Here is a 15,118-nt window from a genome sequence, read left to right as displayed (position 1 = left end):
GTGAACATATTTCTTTGGAATTTTCCCGCTTCTCTTTACCACTTTGTGTCCCCTAGGGGAAGGTAGCAAACAGTACAGGCAAAAGCCAGGACAGGAGAACAGAAGCCAAACTAATCCTCTAAGAAGCTAATCAGTGTCAGAATAATCAAGTTGAAGCACTCTGAAACTACACAGTGTCATAAAAATGAAATAACTAATGGATGCCATTTCAGATTCTAATATATTTTTCTTGGGTTTTCCAACAGCAATATTTTACACTAATGAAAGAAACGAAATCAGTAAGAAAAGGCTCCAATATCAGCTCCATAGAATGGGCTGACTTTTGCAGTACAGACATACCTTCATTTTTTGAATACAAAACATGAAAAATATGAAACTTGGAGAAGCAGACAATTAAAACACTAGGACTGGCTTGGAAAGAAAACTTCTGGACCTGCAGTTATATTGAAAGAGAATTGGAAAGATTCAACCTACTATTGGCATCTTGAATTCTCATTTCAATGTTGTTTCTAGAAGTTACTTTTTTTAGAGAAATTCAGTTTTCCCAAAGCTGACGCTGAATTTTCTATTTTCTTTTTTATTTGCCCACATGGTCCAGTCCCTGCTCTGTATAAAGAAGTGCCTGAGGAAATGTCAACAGAGCAGCTCTTTAGAGGTTAAGGGGCTGCAGATCCACAGAGAATGTAGGTACAGGGGAACAGGGATCCACAGTATGGCCCCAACCCAGCAGTTTCCTAACTGGAACTGGACAGGCTTTAAATGACTAGAGGGTAATTCTAGCTCGTTAAAATAGGCAGACCTAAATTCTATGGTAATATAAATTTATGTGACTGGGGTTGATCTTTTAGCAAATAAAACAGTATTTTTCATTAGTCACCTTGCATGAATGTACACTTATCCCAGTGATGCCCCAGAGAATAAATGCTTATTTTTTCAAAGTTTCTTCAGAAACTAAAGTAGAAACTTTTCAAAATTCCTAGTGATATCGATTTTCTTTTATCATTTTAGGATGGCTTTCATTCATCTGACCATTCAAGAGCCATTTGCATCTAACTTTGAAGAATAGAAAAAGTGATTAAATTTGCTAAAGGCTCACTGGGTCAAAAATGGAGTGTTAAAGTGATGAAATGGCGTTTCTTTCACTGGCTCAAGATTTACTGTTAAAAATAATTCAAAAACACTTAAAGCCATGGCATCAACACTAGACTACATTAACTCTGGGTTTAGTTTGGGTTTTTTAATTGTGAAAAGAGGGGGCAGATTAAATGATCTTGAAGAACAATTCAAGTAGTCTACAATTTTATGCAGATAAATACAGAATCTCCAGTGATCTCTTTGAATAGGTGATGATCATTTCAATAATGTTCTAATCAGAACCTTGTGATAAAATGTCTCATTACACAGTCACACTTCAAGAATTACATCACAAGTTCCCTCAGTCACTTACTTCTTGCTGTTATAGAGCTAATCACTGGGCATCTTTTATTTCTATTTAATTAATTTTTGGTAGAGGAAAATAATAACGTTAGTTTTAAAACAATAAGCGAGGTTCCAAAGCCTAAAGGAACAGTAAATCAGTCATTTTCTTTCCATCGAGTGAAAATTGTCCTAATTATCATAATTATTTCAAAATAATAGGATGCCAAGAGTAAGAAAATTACTCTTGCCAGAAATTAACTGATGATAGCAACACAATTCCATACAGCCTCCTGTTGCTCTCTAAGTACACCATAAGGCACCCGCATGCTGTCTGTAGGACTGTGTTCAATCAATGCAATTAGTCCCATTAATATGGAGCTCATGAAGCCATATATTCACCAACATTGCAACCAGAGTAACTCTTCTAAAAATGCTGCATGAAACACACATTATTCTGATGGGAAATATTAGTCCAAGCTGCCCTCAGTTCATAAAATAATAACTACCCAACTAATTCTTTTTATAAAAGCAGAAAGGGATAACACTCACATGTTCCCCATCAGAAGTGGTGAGAAGGGGACAGGCCAATCCAACCAACACAAGTTTTCTCTGATATACACATTGATCTCCATGCCTCTAGTTGGTATCTAAATGCTAATGTTTCCCAATTGACTATGAAATATGGAGTCTAAACTTGTAAATCAGTGGAGAAATTTCTTTCCAACTCTTTGATGGCCAAGCACTTCCAAATGGCAACCAAAACAAATCAATGAATAAACTAAACCAGAATTTTTTTTTTAAACGTAATTATTATTTTTTTTTTTAATGAGTTCTCTCATTATCTGCTTTTTTTAAAATAGGCTTTAATATCAGAATTCAGAAAGGCTAATTGACTTTTTTTTTTTTTTTTTTTTTAGCTGCGTTGGGTCTTCGTTTCTGTGCGAGGGCTTTCTCTTGTTGCGGCGAGTGGGGGCCACTCGTCATCGCGGTGCGCGGGCCTCTCACTTGATCAAGGCCTCTCTTGTTGCGGAGCACAGGCTCCAGACGCGCAGGCTCAGCAGTTGTGGCTCACGGACCCAGTTGCTCCGTGGCATGTGGGATCTTCCCAGACCAGGGCTCGAACCCGTGTCCCCTGCATTGGCAGGCAGACTCTCAACCACTGCGCCACCAGGGAAGCCCCTAAACCAGGATATTTTTGAAGAGGCCTCCAGCAACCTCTCACTTTCTTCAGTTTGAAGTGAAAAGATTTCCAGCTTTTCACATTCTTGCAACAGGGTACATTCTCTAAAGATAACAGATAGAATTTCCCTTAATGACCCTTCTTTTTCTGAAACCAAGAAGGCCCTGAAAGAATGAGATTTGAGATACAACAAACTATACAGCAGTTAAAGAGAGGCAATAGACCTAAGTGTTGTTTGGCTCACTCATCCTAAAGTGTGATGGTGCAGTCTCCTCCCAGCTGAATAACAGCAGACTAATTATTTTGAGGCCTGTGGAACAAACACAACTAACTGTCATCCAGGGATTACACAAAGCTGAGATGAAACACAGTATGTTTCTACTAATTCATTTTAATACTTGCTTTTCTCCCTCCCACAGAACTCACAGGATGGATTAGTTTTGACTAGCAAAACCGGATCAAGAAAAATAAAACTGTTATTTGGCTTTGGGTTAGATCATTATTTTCACTGTTTATTAGTTTTAGAAAAGTTAAATCTTTTGGGGGGGGGTACTTTTAAACCCTTTTTATTTGGCAATAATTTCAAATGTATACAAGAATTGCAAGAATAGGAATAGTACAAATAACGTCTTTATATCCTTCACCCAGATTTACCTAATTCACAGATTTACCCTTTTGCCAACATGTTCATGAGTGACAAATAAAGTATTCTTGTAAGCCACCAATATTTTGAGGTTGTTGTCACTGAGATTTTGAATATTCTCAGTCTCTCACATATATACATATGTGTATATACACATACATATGTATATAAATATACATACACATACACACAATTTTTTCTAACCATTTGAGGATGAGTTACACTACATACATCATGGTTCTTTACCCCTACAAACTTGAGTATTTCCCAAGTATAAGAATATTCTCTTACACAACCATAGCACAGCTCTCAAATTTAAGAAATTTAACACTGAGCCAGTACTTTTATCTAATCTACCATCTGTATTCCAGTTTTGTCAATTGACCAAATAATATCCTTTATAGCATTTTCCCCATTCCAGTGAAGGGTCCACTCTAGGGTCAGGTATTTTATCTAGTTTCCATGTCTCTTTACTCTCTTTTAATCTGGAAACTTCTCTCCTTCCTTCCTCCCTCCCTTCATCCTTCCTTCCAACCGTTTTCTTTCTTTCTTTCTCTTTCTTCCTTCCTCTACCTCTCTTTCTCTCTCTGCCTTCCTCCCTCTGTCTTTAGAAAAGTTAAATCTTGTTGACAAGATTAATATACCAGACATTAGTCTGGATGGCTACTTTATTTTTTAATGTGTTTGGAGCCATTTTAGAGTTTAGCCCCTTTGTACATAATACTGGTATTTCCATTTTTCTTCAAATCTGTTCCAAACTGTTGAAAGCAATGTCTTTTCAAACTAAACACATGATGTTAAGCCCTGAATCAGGGTTTATGCAATGACATGGACTTTTAAGTTCTGGGATTCTCTGTACCCCATCAAACTATCTGGTGATTTTAAACTTCATGCAGTGAAAGTGAGTACAAACACTAAGGGAAAAAACACATCCTAATTAAGTCTATCACTTTGGCTATAAAGATTAAATTACGTATACTCTTTGGGGTCTTCCAGTCGGTTTATGAAGACAGGAAGAAATTGCAATTTGAAATAAAATAATTTCAAAAAGTACTGTACCCCCTGGATATTCTGCTGAAGTAAAGAAATTTCTCCTTACTTCTTCACCCCCAAGCACCTGTCACATTCTTTAAATTTTTTTCCCTTTCCTACAATGAAATCTTATCAGTTATTTTTCTCAGGGGATTGTAAAGCTCATTACAAACAGTTGGCCTGATTTGACCTCATTTTTAAGTTTTGCGTATGTAAGAACTGGGCAGAAGTCATGGTTGGAGGGGCACATACTTATTCTCTGGATGATGGGGGCAGAGAAACAAAAAAAGGAGGAGATGGGAAAATGGAAATTGCTTTACGCCTTACATTTCAGTGGGTATTTCATTTCAGAGTTATTTCAGTGACCATGGAGACATTCCTTTTTTTTTTTTTTTGGCTGCATTGCATTGTGTCTTGGTTGCTGCACGCGGGCTTTCTCTAGTTGTGGTGAGCGGGGGCTACTCTTCGTTGCGGTGCGTGGCCTTCTTATTGCTGTGGCTTCTCTTGTTGTGGAGCACGGGCTCTCGGTGCATGGGCTTCAGTAGTTGCGGCACGTGGGCTCAGTAGTTGTGGCACGTGGGCTCAGTAGTTGTGGCTCACAGGCTTAATTGCTCTGCGGCATGTGGGATCTACCAGACCAGGGCTCGAACCTGTGTCCCTTGAATTGGCAGGCAGATTCATGGAGACATTCTTGAAAGTACACGATGGAAAATAAAAAAGAGGAGGCAGCTTTCTGTTCCAGATGGAAGATAAGTTGGACTTAAGTTCAACAGAAAGGCAGCTTTCTGTTCGTCCCCCCATCCTCTCAAAAGCCACTGCAGAACCTCTGTCCCCTTCTCACCAAGTATTCAGAGACGGCACACTTTGAGACACGACCTCTAAAAATGTTTTGTCTCTTGGGGCAAATGATGTGAATGCAAAGACAGGAGAACAGAATCAGTTGGTATGCCCAAATTCACCGAAAAGGCTATATAATGTGGGTGGACCGCACTGGTAGCTATGTTATTCTGTTAACAGATCCAGCTTGATCTTTATGCTCTTGGGTAAGTCTAGTACACAAACAATTCTTATGTTTCAACCAAGCAAAGTGTCCCAGAGAGTGTTCAGTGATCCTACTTTTGGAGAATGTAGGGAAAGAAGATTTCTAATAACTTTGACTCAAAAAATAGGAATTTTAAAGTCAATAATTTAAATTCCTAGCACAGTTCTATACCAAAAGATATTAAGTTAAAACTTTCCCAAGTCTGAAAAACAAATCAGAAACCAGCATGAAAGGAAAGTCGCTTTTAGTGACAAAGTACTGTGTGGGCAAAAGGGGTAGGAGAATATTTCCCTACCTAACCCCATCCTTCTTGTTGATAATTTGTTCCCATTTCTAGGTCCCGGCAAACATTCTAAAGCCCAGGAGAAGGTTTACCAGGGAAGGAGTCTCACGCACTGACGCTAACGTGCTGACTTCAATAAGCTCTCGAAGTAGAAATAAACAAAGGAAATGTGTTAGCCAATCTAATTTAACCAAAATCTAATTGGAGAATTCATCAGAGATGGAGAGACATGCTAGATATAATTGATTATTAGGAAGTAATATTACTCTACTTTTGAATTCTTAAACTAAAAATTGCTGCTCGCCATATGGCACTTCAAGAATGAAGTCACTGGCCACTGCAGTAGTTGACCTTCAACACACAGCCTGAAACAGGAGTTCAGGGCCGGCAAAGATCAGAAATGAGACACTCTGTACTCTGGGAAAAACTGGCAGAACAGACCTTCAGATAATTAGATACTTTTAGGAGAAGATGTTATGAACCCAATTTCTTGCATTTTCTCATATCTAGAAAAGCTCTAAAATTATTAATGGAGACATCCGCTCACGGTGACTAGCAGCAACCTCCTGCCAAAATGTATGCTTGATTCCATGGATCCCCCTTCAACAAAACACATAATACCGATCTCCCTGCCCTACTTCTTCTGAACAGTTCCTCAGAGTTATCTGAGAGGTTGGCTCCCAGGCTATAGTCCTCATTTTGCCCCAAATAAAACTTCACTCACAACTCTCACATTGTGCTTTTTTTTTTTTTCAGTCGACAAATGTTTGATCTAACCAGCAAAATGGAAGTGAATGATCAACATAAGTTCAACGGCAACATTGTTTTGATCAAGTAATATCACAGTGCTTTATAAACATGAAATGGGTCCACTACTTATTTCTAATTCGTCATATTTATCATCACCAATAATGAAAGGACTAAATATAAAAATGTGATCGAAAGGAATAGGACAAATCAAACTGGCCTCAATAATAATAACAGATACTTTCTGAGGCCTTCTGTACCACAATAACCAGTCAACTCTGCCTCATCTTAACTGCTCTAAAAACTGACAGGGTTGATTTTGGTGCCTTCCATTCTTTAATGCAAAGATCACATTCATTGTTTAAATGATGCTGAATGAAATTTCCCCTTTGATTTCTAAGTGTTCTCAGATCAGATGTGTAAATATTGATTCAATAAGTCTGCTTGCCTCTCCTTTACACTGAGTGTTTAAATCAGTCAGAGCCCCCCAAAACAACAAATTAAACCAGCTCAACTGGGTAGTAAAATTGGTTAAAAAAAAATACTGGGAGAAGATGAAAAGCAGCCAGTTCCCTGGGTATTTAACAGAACCTGAAAAGGAGTTAAACACCTACCCGGAGGTGGAGAAAGGAGGAAAGTGGTCGTCAAAAGAAGCCCTCGCCACATGCTGGGGGATCCCAGGAGCCTGGTGTCTGTCCTTCTGTCTCAAGCAGACGTGCGCTGCTGGGTCTGAACCTTCCTCTCAAGTGAGACAGAATGAAACCTCAGGGCTCATTCTTGTCTCTGCTTCAGGAAGTGTTTACTAAAGGTGTTGCACAACCTCAGAGCTATGGTCCTGTGACAATGGCACAACAGGCGGAAGTTCTGGCCGCAGTCTGGCTCTAAGGTGCCTTGATCCTACGCTATTGTTTCTCTTTCTTTCTTCCCCATATTCCCCACTCAGAAGTAGTACATTTCCAATAAAATACTATATTCCAATAAGCCACTGCAATAGTGGCTTCAATGTAGCTTGATAAATGTGTGGGTTTATTATGTGTATAATAAATACATGTGTATGTACACACTACTATATATAAAATAGATAACCAGCAAGGACCTACTGTATAGCACAGGGAACTATACTCAGTATTTTGTAATGACCTATAAAGGAAAAGAATCTGAAAAAGTATATATATTTGTATATATATATATATATATATATATATATATATATATATATATACACACACACATATATACATGTATATATAAAAGTATATATATATATATGTAGCTGAATCACTTTGCAGACCCCTGAAACTAACACAACACTGTAAATCAACTATACTTCAATAAAAAAATGAATAAATAAAAATTTTAAAAATAAAAAGCAAAATAAATACATGTTTATGTATTTATATATGTATTTGCTATGTTGGCAAAAATGTATTGAGAAGGTTATTCTCTCACATATACATGTGGTTCAGTGAAGCAATTTCTGATCCAATCCCATTATTATATAAAATTCTCTTTTCCAATTATTTTGTATCCTTAGCCTGTTCTTCCACAATGGTGATCTCAGGGAGCTTGAACTATCATGAAATAAGAATATAGGACTCTATAAGCTCAAGGTTTTTCAGCTCCCCAAGGGTATTCGTATCATCAATAACAACCAAGAGAAGGGGGTTGGGGGAAGCCTTTAAGACTCAAAAAATGTAATTTCCAGGAAAATTTCAGGAGTTGTCACAGGTGGTAGTGAGTCTAAGTTGGCATGCCCAGATATCACACAGTATAGCTAATTAAATAGCTAATATTAATTAGAGCTGCTTACTAATTTCCAGGTCCTTTATACTTATTATCATACTGATTCTTATGATACTCCTGTGTGATAAATATCATCTTACCCGTATTTTGTATATGAAAAAAAACGGGGGTTTAAAAAGATTAAAAATTCAGAAGATTAAGACTCAGTTTTCCTCATTTTATAGAATAAAAAGAGTAAGCAGCTTGCCCAAAGTTACCTAGCTAGTAAGTGGTAGGAGTGGAATTTGGACCTGGTGTTGTCTGATCTCCTACTCACAGGCTCTAATGCTTCCTACTTATGGAGCTGATTTATACACCCAGTTATATTTCTGTTGAGAAATAAATATACAATTCCTACTAAAAAACCCTGAAGTATTATTACAAAACCCATTCCTGGTCCACTAAAATTATGCATCATTTTATGGATTCTGAAGCACATTCTTATACTAGTGATTGCAATGAAAAGGGATATCTCTAAATGATAATACACATATTGGCCAACAAGCATAAGGGAATTTTTTTAATCTAGTTATTGAACATTTCAGCCATCAGGACTGGGAATCTCACAGGTGTCTTGTCTCTTCCATCCAAGTTCTACTGGTTTGTTTCTTTCAGGGAACAGAAAGAATACATCTGTTTTTAAATGATTACATGGTTTTTCTCCATTAATTCTGTACACATTCATTAGTATCTTATGCGTAGGACACTGAGGTCATGGCTGAAAACACAATCATTTCCTTTGAGACGCTTACAGTCTGGTGAGGCAGATAGGCAAGAACGGTTACCATGAAGTTGTGCAAAGTGAGTACTGTCCGTATATCACAGTACCTTGTGTTTAGTGCTATGATAGATTTAGGCATAGAGGTCAGAGGTCAGAGGTGACCTCTATGCCGAAATCCTAGCAGGGCAAGGAAGGCTTCCTGGAGGCAAGAACAATGAGATCAATGAAGAACCAACTGTGAGAAGAAATTAGGAGGATGCCACATAACACACTAGTTTATGGCTGGTAATGTTTTGGTGTTTTTGGAGCAAAGAGTGCCTGGGGGAATGGGAAGATGTTGTGATATCAGCACAGGATCTTGAGTGGGAAAATACAGGTTCAAGTTCTTACTCTGCCACTTGCTTTATTACACTGGGAATATAACTTTCTCTTAAATCTTGATTACGGGCAAAGTTAAGTTCCAAAGTCACGTAGCAAATAACTTCCAGCATTCTACTTCACTGGACTTTATAAGGATCAGATGATAATATACATTTGAAAAGCGTTTGTAAAATGTTCACTTTATCCTCTATTCTACACAAATTTCTCTTAGTTAAATGTCACCTAAAAAGAGGATTCTCACAAGATGATCCATTTGAATCATTTGATTAAAAATAGGAATGAAATCTGATCCGGACACAGGTCAGAACATTACCACTTTGAACTGGTGTTCCAGATTGTGTAGTTCCTATGCATTGTAATGTATGAGACACTTGTAAAGCCCCTTCCCTTTAATAGATGCCTGATGCCATTTGAAGTGCACTGTATGTGATGTCGCTAGTTCCTATTAAAATTTTTCGATGTAGGTATCAACAACTCCAAGTTACATATGCAGAAACTGAGGTCCAGATGTATTAAGGGAGTTTTTGCAGGGACTCCAGCAGTGTGTAGCTTATGAAGGATTGTTTTTTGGTAGCATTGGAGTTACTCAGATCCTATTCCATCCTTCAGGGCCACAGTTCACTGGGAGATGATTATCAGAAAAAGGAAATCCTTTAGGGATGCTGGCTGGGAAAGACTGGTAGTGAAAGGACCCCACAGCACCAAGCAGGAGACAGACAGTGAGGATCAATGTATCCAGGAGGATCTGGTCTTGAGCTCTGCCTTTTCATTGATGCTTTGGGAAGTGTTTCTTGGAGCAGAGTATCTGTACCACAATAGGATACCCTCCCTTCTTATTTTCCTCCCTGCTGCACGCCTCAAAAAAGAAACTTCTGGAGAAACAGACAAAGATAAATGGGTAGGGGAGGTGATCAAGGTTTAAAACACCTTATCTTTACCTCTTAGGAGTAGATGGACCTAAAACCGAGAGTGGGATCATGGGAAAAAAAGGACCCAATTATGGGTAGGTTACTAAGACTCATAGATTGTATCAGATTTAATAAATATAATCGTTCTGCTGTGTTCTCTGTATGTTTATGTCATTCAAGGCTTTCAAAATTTCTTCAACAGTAATTATTTAGAATCATCAAATCATATGAATGAGAGATCAAGTCTTGAACTCTGCCCAAGATGGGTTCTCACTGAAGCTCCAGGAAGATCTTACTGTCACTGTTTCACCTCCCAGGACCATTATAGCTCTGTCCCTATTCACTAAGGGCAAAGAGGAATAGCACACATGGAAGACTGTATTTTTCCTCAAAAGAACTTCACAAAAATCTCTTTTCAGCCCAGAATTCTCACTATTCTTTCTGCTTTCCGTTCGGATTAGTTCAAAGGACATCACATAGAAAAAAGACCAAATGGTGTTAGTATTGGAACTGGGAGAAAAGGATGATTCAGTCACCACCTACCTGATGCCACTCAGACCAAGGGGATGCAGAGTCTTCTTAGCAGGAAGAGAGAAAGGAGCAAATGCTTACTGTGTGATTAGAATGTGCCAGTTGCTTTGTATTAACATGAATCATCTTCACCACAACCTAGAACCTAGAGAAGGAAGTGTCATTGAATTATCAAAGACTTGATATTGATCTTTTCTTTTTTTTTTTGGCCGCTCTGGCTTGCGGGATCATAGTTCCCTGACCAGGGATCGAACCTGCACCTCCTGCAGCAGAAGTGTGGAGTCTTAACCACTGGACCCCCAGAGAAGTCCCAGTATTGATCTTTTCTGAGCATGTGTGACAAATCTTGGGACCACTGGGTGTAGGATCTTTCTTCAATATGTTTTTATTTAATTAAAACATTCCTACACTGCTATGCTCTTACAAAATTGCTTCTGGAACAGAGAGGTACCATTCCTTCAACCCAAAGACACACTACAGGGTCAGTGAATACTGAGGCACCACCTTTGTTTTTCCCTGTGCCCAGAAATGAACTACACAGAGCTCGCACTGAGTAAATTAAATAGCTTCCAGAGACGCTATTAAAGGATGTGTTGTAGAACATAAGGAACTCAGGCGTTAACACGGCTGAATGCATTCCTTCTGCCTGCTCTATACACGTACTGTACACATGTTGAAAATTTATTGGATCACATCTCTATAACAGAACAAACAAAAATACAAACCTAGAGTTTAAAGGAAGACAGAGTGGTCATCAAATTCAAGATTTTAAAATATTTTCTATTTTAAACAAGTAATTCAACCACTGAGAATCACTCTAAGAAAATTGTCTGAAATATAAAATGGGTTTTATGCAACAAGATGTTAATTACATTATCTATAAGGAATAAAACTAAAACTAAATATCCAAAAATAAAGAGATGGGCATATAGTCAACTACATACCTACTCAATGAAATATTAAGCCACTTACAATGAAATTTAATATTATGGGAAATCTTAACATTATAATATTGGAATAAAACTGAAGCCACAAATTTATATACAAAATGATCACAACTACATAAAAATTTCAAAAACCTATTTGGAGTAAAAAAAAAAAAGCAAAAAAATTCCCAAATATTTAGGGAGGTGTTTCTGTATGTGCTGGCAAGATGAGTGTTTTTACCTCTTTTCTTTCTGTATTTCTTAATTTTTAAGTAGTGGTTGCTATTATTTTTATAATTTAAAAATTACATAAAGTAAACACAAAAATCAAAATATTTTCCAAAACTATAGACAGACCTATTCTCCCCTAAACTGAGCTCTCCTTGAGGATACATATTAGTCATCATTGCACCCTCAAGACCCCAACATAGTGCTTAGAAAATAGTAGCTAATGAATATATGTTTGCACACTGATTTAATGATTTGAAGGAGAATCACTCAAAAAACAAGTAGAGCCCCTGATCTACAAGCCATGAGCAGCTGAGTCTTAGAAGAAAAGAGAGAAAAGCGCTGTTAGTCTTTTAAAACCAGAACAAAGGTAAAGCCTTAAGGTTTCCTCTTCTAACTTATTATGTTCCCACCTGTGGTAAGTAGATAGTGTAACACAAAGAAAGAAAGCTATTGGCTTTTAAGCTCTGTAAATACATTTTTACATACGAAAGCCAAGAGGTTTTTGTTATCTCCTTTCAGGTGCTATATTTACATAAGATTTTACTTTCTTGCTTAAGTTTTACTGTTATAATCAGCCAATAACTCCTCTCACACTGAATCACCCTGAATTCCTAGCTATTATTTAAGACTTGATACATTGCATTAGGCTCTTTGTAACATGAAGTGACCTTTCCTCTCATCATACAATATCTAAATTAAAAAGCAGTAGCTAATCACAGAGATTTATTGAGTCCAATCAAACTGATGCATCATTTGCATAATCTGATGTACTTAACAAGCAGATAGAGCTGTCAGAACACTCTGTCTTCCAGGTGGAATGAGAATAAACATTGTCCATCTTTATATCTGTGATTCTTCTAGCTTTTCTGTGCTCCATTGCTGACCTACACTCTCCCCTTCCCTTCATCTGGTATAAAAGCTAAAATTAAGATCCAATAATATGTGTGCTTTGATATGGCAAAAAAAAAAAAAAAAAAAAAGAGGGCCTGGATTGGCCTAACTACAAATTCCCCTCCCTACTCTATTTTTATGGATAAGGTTCCCTAATCAAACAGTAATCCTTTCCAAAGGGACCAGGGAGGCATTCTGCTTATATCTGTTTTGATTCATTATGTGTTGATTTCACATTTAAACTCCCATAGGGAAATCTCATTCCTCTTATTTACAATCAAAGGTAGAGAAAGTTTTCTTATGGTCGTCCCCTCATGGTCTTCCTACACTTGAAAATCCAGACTGACTGAAAAATCTTCACCATCCTAATTAAACTCAACTCCATCCATTACAATGACTTTCAAGGCTGTACAGGACCTGTACTCTGACACTCGGCACTCACCCCTCAGTCCCTTCTGGTCTGAGCTCATCTTCTTGCTCACTCTAATCAAGCCACACTGGATTACTCCATAGTTCTTGAATAATCAGGCACAGGCTTGCCTCAGCATTCGCTGTGACTCTTCCTTCTGCCTGAAATACTCTTCCCTCAGATATGTACCTGAATAATTAGTTCAAGTATTTGGTCAAAGATTGCCTTCTCAATGAGATGTAACTTAATCAGAAATTTCCATTTTTCTTTTCTCTAGCACAACTCATACCCTTTCTGTTTTATTTTTCTCCATTGCACTTATTACACACCAACATTCTACATTATGCATTTGTGTGTTTATTTATTCATTTTGAAAGCCTTTCTCTCATCCCCTTGAATGTAAATTCCATGAAGCAAGTAATGGTTCAATAAGTTAGCTCTGACACTTAGAACTGTGCATGTTTTAGAAAAAGTGCCCAATAAATATTTGTTAATGTTTTTTAAATGGATGAATTTAAATTAAACATTAAAAAATTGGAGCAAAAATTCTTTTATCTATTAACACAAAATTCTGATATATATTTTAACTTTAGGAAAGTTTTTAGTAACCTGCTTCAGCCCCCATTACACACTTAACAGGAAACCCATTATAATTCTCTGTACACACCCTTCCATTCCCCAAATCATTCAAAACTCTTACAGATTCACATAGTTGAAAGTACGTCATGCCTTTTCAAGATATTAAGCAGAGACAGGGAACTGGATTCTGACTGGTCTATTATTGCAACTGTTTTGTCACTGGATGGAAAAACTGGTCCATAATATAGAAGTATTTTTACAGGCTCTGAACCCTCCCTGGATAGTGATGGTACTCCAAATAAGGCACTAAGGTTCTTAGTTCACATTGACTTCATTAGCTATTGTTCACATTGCTTGTTCATGGAAGGATAGCTAGATTTAAAGGAAGTGGCAGCTGCGTATTGCTTCAAATCAACTCTTCTCAGTCAAACTTAAGGCCTTGTCTAAAGCCTGTTCTCCAGCTTAAATTCCCTTTTCCCACATGCTATTTAATTCAGAGGTCTCTGTCTTTGGTCCTCATATCCTGAAGTATTCCCTGAGTTGCCTTACACAATTGTGGGGGCTGGCGAGTCCAAAATCTGCAGGGTATGCTAGCAGGCTGGAAACCCAGAAGAGTTAGGATTGCAGCTCAAGTCTGAAGGCAGGCTACTGGCAGAATGCCCTCTTTCTCAGGGGAGGTCATTCTTTTTTCTATTAAAGCCTTCAACTAATTGGATGAGGCCTATACATATTAAGGTGGATAATCTCCTTTGCTGAAGTCTACTGATTTAAATGTTAATGTCATCTGCAAAAATATCTTAACAGGAACAGGATATTGTTTGACCAAATATCTTAGTACTGTGGTCTAGCCAAGTTAACATAGAAAATTAATCATACACTGGGCATATAGATTGGGATTTGACTCTTTCCTTCCAGAAAGCCCAGGGCTTTTTATTTAAATTGTCACTCCCTCCACAGAGATGTACTCCACATTGCAGCTATTTCATCATTGAAAAAAGAAAAAAAAAGAACTGGTTATACACTAATTCTCTAATCCTAGAAAAATGTGTTCCTGCTAGCCCTACATTTGCATATCAAAGAGGGCTCTCCAAGAGATCCTTTGCCAGACAAAGAGGATCAACTCAGGATTAGAAATCTTGGGCCCACTGTACAAAGGAAGGGATACCCACATGAGTAATAATGCCCAAAGCTGTGACAGGTTAATTAAAATGAACTTTAAACACCTGAACTTTCACAACAGGAAGTGAAAGCAAGATGCTGATTGCAAGTTCTGAGTAAATGTTTTTTGAGTCGGTTCTCAGACCCAATTGTTCATCTTTTGACCTGGTGGGATCATGAAAACCAGGACCAACAAAAACCTTGAGGCTGAAGGCATTGTCCTTACTCTTATACAAACTGTATAGAAGAACATTG

The 15,118-nt window shown here is 37.6% G+C and overlaps 1 protein-coding gene across 3 annotated transcripts in view; it reads right to left on the bottom strand.

Moving 5' to 3' along the window:
• Nucleotides 1-15,118, bottom strand: part of ADAM28 (ADAM metallopeptidase domain 28) — a 207,318-nt gene that overhangs the window by 46,836 nt on the left and 145,364 nt on the right. Inside the window, exon 1 of one of the 3 annotated variants that reach the window (XM_068552535.1) lies at nt 6,961-7,012. The exons of the other annotated variants lie outside the window; for them this stretch is intronic. Within the exon in view, the coding sequence (XP_068408636.1) occupies nt 6,961-7,012 (52 nt within the window). Of the gene's footprint in view, nt 1-6,960; nt 7,013-15,118 lie in introns of those variants that run through there. 3 annotated transcript variants of the gene reach the window in all.

The sequence above is a fragment of the Eschrichtius robustus genome, chromosome 10 (assembly GCF_028021215.1).
Source record: "Eschrichtius robustus isolate mEscRob2 chromosome 10, mEscRob2.pri, whole genome shotgun sequence".
NCBI lineage: Eukaryota > Metazoa > Chordata > Mammalia > Artiodactyla > Eschrichtiidae > Eschrichtius > Eschrichtius robustus.
Note: the sequence above shows the minus strand (reverse complement) of the source record. Positions and strands in the feature narration are given on the sequence as shown.